The 10,000-nt window shown below is 35.2% G+C and overlaps 1 protein-coding gene across 6 annotated transcripts in view; it reads left to right on the plus strand.

The window, feature by feature from the left end:
* Positions 1–2,038: 2,038 nt before the first annotated feature.
* Positions 2,039–10,000, plus strand: part of tzn (hydroxyacylglutathione hydrolase tenzing norgay) — a 7,980-nt gene continuing 18 nt past the window's right edge. The window contains exons 1-8 of one of the 6 annotated variants that reach the window (XM_043036594.2): positions 2,039–2,175; positions 5,300–5,391; positions 6,917–7,032; positions 7,273–7,394; positions 7,816–8,045; positions 8,703–8,806; positions 8,948–9,092; positions 9,337–10,000. The exon at positions 9,337–10,000 is cut by the window's right edge and continues 18 nt beyond it. In XM_043036594.2, the coding sequence (XP_042892528.2) occupies positions 5,322–5,391; positions 6,917–7,032; positions 7,273–7,394; positions 7,816–8,045; positions 8,703–8,806; positions 8,948–9,092; positions 9,337–9,473 (924 nt within the window). In that variant the 5' untranslated portion in view covers positions 2,039–2,175; positions 5,300–5,321 and the 3' untranslated portion in view covers positions 9,474–10,000. Of the gene's footprint in view, positions 2,176–3,987; positions 4,048–5,299; positions 5,392–6,916; positions 7,033–7,272; positions 7,395–7,815; positions 8,046–8,702; positions 8,807–8,947; positions 9,093–9,336 lie in introns of those variants that run through there. The other 5 variants (XM_043036595.2, XM_086533511.1, XM_086533512.1 and 2 more) reach the window with 5 other exon arrangements.

Consider the following 10,000-nt stretch of genomic DNA (forward strand, 5'->3'; position numbering starts at 1 on the left):
CTCTCTCTCTCTCTCTCTCTCTCTCTCTCTCTCTCTCTCTCTCTCTCTCTCTCTCTCTCTCTCTCTCTCTCTCTCTTTCTTTCTCAGAAGTATGCTGGTGAAGCCCTAGCTGGCTCCTTTTAATTACCTAAAATTAATTTCCCTCTTTCTTCTACTTTCCTTCATCCCATCTCTCCCTCTCTGATTTATTTTCTTTACTATTACCAAAGCACTCACTCATTCATTCCACTTACTCACTCATTCACTACCTCACGCACTAATTCACTCACCCATTCACTCACTCATTCATTCACTCACTCACTCAATCACTCACACACTCACTCATTCACTCACCCATTTACTCACTCATTCACTCACTCATTCACTCACGCAATCACTCAATCAATCACTTATTAACTCACTCAATCATTCACTCACACACACTCACTCATTCATTCATTCATTCATTCACTTACTCACTCATTCACGCTTCAGATTTACAGAAACTCAGAGATAGCTGGACTCCCCGAACAAGCTGTATGGATGTTTAGAAATGGCCAGGTAATACAAATTTTAAAGAAGTACAAACACTTCGCATCGACCACATAATTGTAGTTGACAACTGTATATATCCGATTGTGACTTCCCTTCTGCCGAGACTATGATAGCCCAAGTAGGATTTTATTTCGATGTGGATGAATATCATTTATGATACATCATCCTGTTAAATACAAACATACTTTTGACCTTCTGATAAATTCTTTCCTCCAGGAACATACATATGTTTTATTAACATATATGTGCGCCACATATTTCAAGTATGTAATCATGTGACCTCAGGAGAGGACTTAGCATGCTGAGGGTGATAATCCATACTGTTATATCGTTCTCCTGATATGTAAACATTTAACTGTGTATGCTTGTGATTGACCCGCCTTTTGTTCTGTATATATTTCAACATGTTGACATAGCTGTAAGGTTTTGTAAAATATATGTGAGCCCAAAGAGGGACTAAGATTGGGGTGAGGATAACCTATATTACCTCATCCTTTTGAGATGTACGTAATCACTTGTCTCAATAAACTCGTCAAAGTAAAAAAAAGTCATTCCACTTACTCATTCCACTTACTCACTCATTCACTCACCCATTCATTCACTCACTCACCCATTAATTCACTCACTCACTCATTCCACTTACCCATTCACTCAGTTAATCACTCACTCATTCACTCATTCCTCTTACTCATTCACTCACTCATTCCACTCACACACTCACACTCTTCTTTCTTTTATTCTCTTATTACTCTTCATCTCTCTCTCTCTCTCTCTCTCTCTTTGTTTCTCTCTCTCTCTCTCTCTCTCTCTCTCTCTCTCTCTCTCTCTCTCTCTCTCTCTCTCTCTCTCTCTCTCTCTCCCTCTCTCCTCTCTCTCCTCTCTCTCTCTCTCTCTCTCTCTCTCTCTCTCTCTCTCTCTCTCTCTCTCTCTCTCTCTCTCCTCTCTCTCCTCTCTTTCTCTCTTTCTCTCTCTCTCTCTCTCTCTCTCTCTCTCTCTCTCTCCTCTCTCTCTCCTCTCTTCTCTCTCTCTCTCTCTCTCTCTCTCTCTCTCTCTCTCTCTCCTCTCTCTCTCCTATCCTCTATCTATCTATCTTCCTCTCTCTTCCCTTCTCTCTCTCTCTCTCCCTCTCTCCTCTCCTCCCTTCTCCCATCCCCCCCCCCCCCCCCCTCTCTCTCTCTCTCTCTCTCTCTCTCTCTCTCTCTCTCTCTCTCTCTCTCTCTCTCTCTCTCTCTCTCTCTCTCTCTCTCTCTCTCTCTCTCTCTCTCGCCCTGCACATTCCTTTAAATAGATATTACACAAAAATATTTATCTCAAATAAAGGATGTAGCATATCTGTTTTCAAGATATCACACAAACCACTTATTTCCAATCACTAAGAAAATCTAGATAAACTCACAAGAAATAATAAGACCCATATCTTGATACAATCACCAAATGAATGAAAGAATCAAAGTAGTAATTGAAAAAAAAAGGAAGATAAAAATATAGCGACCGGAACCTCGCGTTTGAGTTGCCAAGTCGGGATTTAACGCCGGGGGTAAATACAGGTCTTGCCTTGACATTGAAGGAAATTATTTTCGTCTTTCTTCAAGGTTATCTTGATCGGTAGACCGGGACTACAATATCCTAAATCCGGTAAAGGTAAGGTTGAGATTATTATCTTGTAATGCTTAAGAGGTTTTAGGATGTAATAAGTTTGTTTTTTTTGTTATTTAATGTCATGTGGAAGTCCAGGTGTGTTGCAGGCAATTGCATGTTGAAATTTGTCACTTGTATTGTATTTTATTTTTATTTGTAGATCAACAGGTTGTTTGTCTTAGATTGTGAATGGATATTGATTACTTCTTGTAGGTTTAACCGGAAATATGGTATTATTTGACTCGTTCATAATCATAATCTGAATTTTTTATTTGTCACCATGATAAGGCAAAGAATCTTAATTTTTTTAAGTAGATATTTGAAGTATAATAGATATTATGATTGTTAATGAGCGGGAAATTATGATATCTTCTCTGATTGGTGATTAATAGGAATAGAAATGAGTAGAAATAAGAAAGGAATGTGATAGAACTTGTAAATAACACATAGTATGATTTTAGTTTCAGTATTATTTCAGCATAGAAAACCTTAGTGTATCCAAGGTAAACTGTACATGAAATGGATAGGGGATGTGCAGTTACTGAACAAATCAAACTAGGTTATAGCCATAAATAATATATACAACCTCACTATCAAGCATAATCAATGGAAAGCAAGGATAACGCCGCGGTCGCTTGTCTAAACCCACGATATCACGGTATCCACACTCCACGCTCTGGCAAAGGCTAATGACCTTCCATCACCTATATTCTGGCAAGATGGAGGTTGAAAAGTTCCCTGGTGGATTATGATCAGATGAAGAACCATTCCTGCACTCTCTTGCCATATATTTATGGGGGAAGTTTTAGTGTTCTTTCCTAGAGTAATGGGAGTGGCTGTGCATGGCTGGATGCTGTCTTATTCTCTGTGATTTTGTTTTTGTTTTCTTTATGAGAGAGAAATATAAATGATAATTGTATTTTCTCTTGGTATGCCATTAGGGGAATAAGTAGAGTTCTTTGCATATTAAGTAGGAATTATCAGGGGCAGATCCAGGAAGTTTGGCAAGGGAGGGTCTGGCCTATACCTGGAGGGTGCAAAGCTTGGCTATGTGCTATGTGCACCTGTTAAAAGACTGCTCTTTTGATGTATACACTGTCACTTTTCCAGACTATTTTGATGTACGCATCACGGTTAAAAATCATTGGTGGTCGAGAGTATTGGGGTCTGGATGTACCCCAGGGATTTAGTAAATAATTAACTAAATAGAACACACATACAGTTATCTGTCTTTTTGTTTTTAGGAAGGTTCAGGTAAATTTTTAGTAAAGAAGTTTGGGTAAGTTAACCCCGAAACACTGAGCTTTGTACAAATTATCTACTCCCTCTGTGATGGGTCATGTCTATGAATGTTATTTCCCAGGCATGGGGAGCTAAAACCGTGCCTAACTAAACATTCTCGTGTAGCTAGCAAAGAGTTGTTGAAAGGAGGGGAGAGTAGGGGAGGGCAGGTTTGTAGGATGTGAATAGGATGAACAAAGTCCAGCGTCTATTCACAGATATACTGCTTTGTGAAGGGGTTGATAGTATTGCTTTTTTTTCAGTTTAATGCTATTGAAACTGAGTTTAGAGAAAATGTTTACAGTAAGACATGGTTATGATTCTTCAACCTTTATAAATTGAAGTATGGATTTAGAATTAGTTAATCACAAATACGATACATTTATGATATGAATTTTGAGTACCATTGAATATCATAAGTGTATCCCAGGATATTTATAACTATATAGGAAATCTCTTAGATCATGGGACTGATGAATTATTTTCCTCTTTATTCAGTCTGTTATCTCCTAATCTCGAGATATGCTTCAGTGAAGTCAAGAAGCACAGTGTTGTGGTATTTGTCATGTGATGTCCGTAGTATGAAGTATTTCTGTATGTCACAGCTTTCTCTTTTATGAAGAGACCTCATCACATGATTCTGTCATTAATTCCTCTATGCATCTCAATTAATTAATTTGCATGTTGTTTTTTTGGCAATCGCATTACATCTTTATTGTTCATAAATTGTAATATTATTTGATTTTAGATTGGTGTGTTTAGTTATTTTATTATTTATTTATTTATTTTATTTATTTATTATTATTTTTTTTAACAATAGGAAAAATATTACAACCAAGGACACATTGACGGGTATAGTCTATTTTTTCCAATCTGTCCTCTGGTTATCATAAGGTTTGGCTTAATGTGGCAGCTGTACATTAATGGCATGGTTCTGATATCCCTGATAATTATTGAATTTACTAATTCTGAAATATATTTGAATGTGTTGATATTCAAAGAACCCTTACGTATCCACATATAAATCCCAAACATGCAGATTTGCTCCAAAATTATGCAATGCAATGCAAAGAAAACTATGTAGCAAAGCCTCTAGTCTGATTGCATGCAAGTAAAGAATGGGTTTCTAATGATTATTCAAATTTTTCTCATCTCAAGTATATGAATAGGCATATTGTAGCATAGTTGCTAATAAAAGAAATTTTGGTAATTTACAGCACATAACTTACATAATTAGTAAATAAAAATGGCGTACATATGATCGGTGCAAATCAGCCTGTTTAGGATATAAATATGAATCTGTAAAGTGGACAGTAATGCGGACAGATGAGATAAAACTATAACCTCGTGAATTATGTTCTTGTGGAGTTCTGTAATAGCCATGTGTAAGTGATATAACTCTTTGATAAGTTTGATTGTTGTAAGTTATCTCCCATCAAGTGGCCCCAGATTTGTGGTCTTCGTATGTTAGTTTGTGTTGGTTCTGAGGACGTTTTTAATGGTTATGAGAATTGCATCATTTGTCGGTACAGGCATGTTCCTTCACGACTGGGGTGGCGAGAATGCTTCAATCTAGCTTTTAGATTTATAATTTAGTTTAGCTAAGGCAACTTTCAAAGCATTACCTCATTGGAATAGTGTGTAAATGCATAATTTTTCTCTGTTTCTTTATGATTTGTTAATTGTTTTATTTACATATTCATATATATATTTGTGTAGTCATTTTTATGTATTTATTTATTTTTATTTATTTATTTTTTTCCATTTGTGTGTGTCAGGTAGTAGCACATTAGTGATGTAAGGTTAGGTTTAGCGATGATGTAACTGATACCTTTCTTCATTGCAGTTTGTGAAGGGAAGATTATTTAATGTTTCGCTTGGCTTCCAACTTGTTACCCGAGCGAGCAGTTCAGTTCCTTACTGCTTCCTACTTCAGAGGTATTACGGTGCTGATTATTATTATTATTACTCTCATTATTATTATTATTATTATAGTTTGGTTTTATAATGTTTGATCTGGTCTTTGGATGTTATATAGAGCCAAAATTGATACTTGTCTATCTGAGGAATTATTCTTATAATTCAATTATATTTAATAGGAATCAGCATTATGTGCCTATTGTTTGTGATATTGTTAGACGTCATGTGTGTCACTGTAAACCTTTGTATTACTGTAGTATCACGGCATGGTCATTTGTCTCCTATGGGCACCTTTTTTTCTCTCATTAGGTGTTGATGTAGAGTCACTCCCATAACTGTCTATGTGTGTCCCAAAGTCTGTCTTGATAACCCAGTATTGAAAAAGGGGAGTTTTAAGTGTACCTGCTTTCTGATTATATGTTGTTTTTTTGTGTACTGTCTGTAGTTCATTTCGTGTATTTTCCTACTTCTAGAATTCTGTATATATTATTATTGTTATCTCCTTTTTTCATGTCAAATAGGTTTTTTCATGATTTTTTTTTTCTTTTTTTAATAGAAACCGTACATACACCTTATCTTTTTTTTCTTTTTTTTGTGCATACTTTAACATCATGTTAATCAGCATAAATACAAATCCTCACCACATATGTCATACATCAAATCCTGGCACTTTCTAATGTCTGTTAAGTGGTCCTGCATTTCTTCTAGTTTTCCGTGCACTTGAGATTTCCCACTATATAGAATACCTTGTTAATCATTGTTTTCATAATGTTCCTTACTGGCTTTAAAGTTGTCCTCCAGAGGTGAGTATTTACTGAAGTTGGATTCAACAAACGATTGTGTTTTCACTCCCTTGTTTTTGTCCATTTTGATCAGGAAACGAGTAATTTTTAATTCCATCGAGAAATGTACAGGAACGATATAGGAGAAAAGGGTAACCGTAATTATTTGGGGAGGAGTTTTAGAAGTTGGAGTATGGGTTTCAGTCTGCTTTTTAATCCATTTCAGAGATTTAAGTTTGGGAAAGGATCTTTTCATGTTTATTATGAAGGTTTGTAAGTTTCTTCAGGAGTATTCCCAACAATAAGAAAACAGCAAGGAAAGATGTCTAAGTAAACAAGAGACAGTAATATTTTGTATACACATATACTTTATACATGTTCTTTTTATTTTGCATTGCTCTTTTATTTAACACCATTTTCCTCATTTTCTCATTTGGGATTGTTTTATTATTATTATTGGAGGCTACTGGGTTTGGTTAAGCTTTGTATAATGGTTTATTTGATCCATATCACATCTCTTTATATAGTAATGTAATAAAAAGAGTTAAGAGAAGTCCTTCAGTGCTCTGTGGCTGACTTGGCAGCATGTATACTTATGAATAATGTAAATCTGATTATAATCATTGATATACTGTAAAACAGATATTATAGTATCCCTTGCTATCCATTTCATCTTTACCTCCAATGGTTTTTCTTCTCAAAATTCAGATCTTCATTTTCATATAGAAATGGAAAAAAATCTTGACTTCTCTTCATTACAGCCAACGCTTGGTATAGTGTCGGTTCAGGGAAATTCCACAGTTCGCAGGTCTTAGTCGAACATCCAAACATGAAGATCAAGATTCTGCCAGCACTCTCCGACAATTACATGTATTTGGTTAGTATTAGGATTATTTTGTGATGTGTTCTCATGGTTTATAAGCTGAGATTTATTTAGATATCAAGTATAGAAAAATTATATATAAAGGAAAATTCTTGTTATATTGATGGAGTTATCATATGTTTTCTCGAATCATATATGGTCCAGATTTTTTTTATTTTTGTTCTTGGAAAGAAAATTTGGGTAATGAAATACATAATAAAAATATGAACTTACTATATTCCATTGATGCTTCAGTTGATGGACGAAACCACAAAGGAAGCGGCCATTGTCGACCCAGTAGAACCGAAGACCGTGTTGGCAGCAGTGGAGGAGGCAGGAGTCAACCTTACTACTGTCTTGACTACTCACCATCACTGGTATGTTGTCAGTGTCTAGGTGGATCACCATAAGCAGTCAGGGGAATAGATTGTGGATATGTTTTTGAGTTTAGTGAAGAAGTTTTTGAGAAATTTTACAAGATCATTTTTCATATGTATGAATATTTATTAGACTTGTACAACTATTTATTCTTCTTGTTTTATTGGTTACTTTCATTTTGTTTTTATTTGACTTGTAAACATTACTGCCCCACAACTTTTTATTCTTCTTCTTTTATTACTTACTTTTGTTATTTCCTTATTATTTGAATTGTAAATATTACAGTTCCACACGTCATTTCCCAGTGAGAATATAACCATCAAACTAACTTAGTATTTGCTCCAGAATATTATTCCAGACGCATCACACCCCTCATATTTGGCCCAACTTAAAAGAGTTTCATTTCCACCCTACCCTCAGGGACCATGCTGGCGGGAACAAAGGACTAGTCGAAACCTTCAGCAAACCTCTGAGAGTCCTCGGGGGTGATGATCGGATTGAAGCTCTCACACAGAAGGTTTCTCATGGTGACAAGTTTACCGTGGGCAGTCTGAACATCGAGTGCCTGTTCACCCCTTGTCATACACAGGGCCACATTTGCTATAATGTCACTTCTGCAGATGCTAGTCAGAATCCAGTTGTGTTTACAGGTAGGATGGAGGTGTTTTGCAGTTCTCTCTTCTTTTTTCTTGTTTTACTTCTTTTTCTTTGTTTTATTCTTCTTTCTCTTCTTCACCCTTTTTCTCTTCTTTGTCTTCCTTCTTCATCTTATTCCTCTTGTCGCTTCATCAGCTTTTTACCGTATTTTTTGTTTTCTTTTCGTTTTCTTCCTTTTCTTTTATCTCTTCTTCTTTCTTCCTCTTTTTCTTCTTTTTCCTGCTCCTATCTTTACTTTCTATACCTAGTTTCTCTCTCTATCTCTCTTGTCTCAATAAACTTGTCAAAGTCAGTCTCCCTTCCTCCCTTCCCCACCTCTTTTTTTTTTTCTTATTCCTTCTCATCCATCTTTATCTCTTTATCTTTTTTTTTCTGTTATATATTTACATCTTATCTTTTTCATTAATTGTTTCTCCATTATTGTGTCCACTCATGTGAATCTATACTTTCTATTTTGTCCGGATAGAAATGTTTTCCTTCTTTTTTATCATTATTACTTTCTTCATTCTTGCAAATGCATACTTACCATTTGGTAATATATCTATATGTGTGTGTTTGTATGTATGCATGTATATATGTATGTGTGTGTGTTTGTGTTTGTGTGTATACATCCAGAATGAAAAAACATTCATAAATGTTCTTTGTTCTAGGTGACACTCTCTTCCTTGGAGGTTGTGGTAAATTCTTTGAAGGAAATGCCACAGAGATGTATAAAGCTCTTATTGAAATTCTTGGTTCCTTGCCTGATCACACGGTATGTATAAGTTTGAGATGTTTGTAATTAGTAATGTAAATGTTAAGTTAGATTTTTCTTTCCTTTTTCTTTTTCATATAAAAAGCTCGATGGAATGCCTCCTGTAATTTTTGCTAACATCGCTTAATTAATTATTTCCAGGAAGTATACTGTGGTCATGAATATGCCTTGCAAAACCTTGCCTTTGGATTACATGTTGAGCCTGACAATGACACCATCAAGCAGAAGATTGCCTGGGTGAAGGAACGCAGAGATAATGGACTGCCGTCGGTGCCTTCTACGATTGGTAATTCAGAATTTGTGATGTTGACATTTCGACTGAAAAATACACATTCATCCCTCTCTCAAAAAAAAGAGATAAAACAAATAAATGAATAAAATAGAAATAAGAAATGCACCTCACATGTACACAGATATACACATACATAGAATAAATGGTTTTATATCTTAAACAAACTCAATACCCAATATTTAATTCTAAATATCTAACATTCAACTCAAAATAAAATTTCTGTTCACGTCATTCACAGGAGAAGAGAAGCAACTCAACCCGTTCATGAGAGTGAATGACAGCCCCGTCCAGAAACACGCAGGAACAAGCGAAGGCATAGAGACCATGGCAGCCATCAGGAGAGAAAAGGACAACTGGAAAGCACCCAAAAACTGAATGCTGCGTAAAATAACTCGGAAACAAGAGAATGTTGTTTTAGTTCCTAGTGAATCTTTATTTTTTCTTCTCCTTCTTTTTGACATCCTTTTGGTGGAGTAAAGAAACAAGTATGATTTTTGTTTTTTGTTTTTTGTAAGAAAGTGAATTATGTAAAAATTATATATTATTATGTTATAGTAGTATGAATAGATGCTGTAACTACAGGTAAAATTTCCTTATCCAACATTGATTCAGAGACTTGCATATCAACATGAATACTTTTAAAGTTCTCTTCAATATACATATATTGCTCAAGATAAGTTGTGGCATTGTTAATTGCACATGCATACCTAACAGGCTCCAGTATTGTAACAAGAAAAAGAAAAAAGACATTAGATACAAAGTATGGAAATAGGGCTGGCTTTGGATATTGCTGTGAAGCTTGGATTCTTTTTAAGATGAGTTATTTTGGGCATTACTCATGTTTTACGTTTCTTATGTGTAATATAGAAGCTTGAACTTTTTGTAATTCTGCCAGTATTCTA

Source organism: Penaeus japonicus, unplaced genomic scaffold (genome assembly GCF_977035675.1).
Source record: "Penaeus japonicus unplaced genomic scaffold, GWHDUDI00000001_assembly GWHDUDI00000039, whole genome shotgun sequence".
NCBI lineage: Eukaryota > Metazoa > Arthropoda > Malacostraca > Decapoda > Penaeidae > Penaeus > Penaeus japonicus.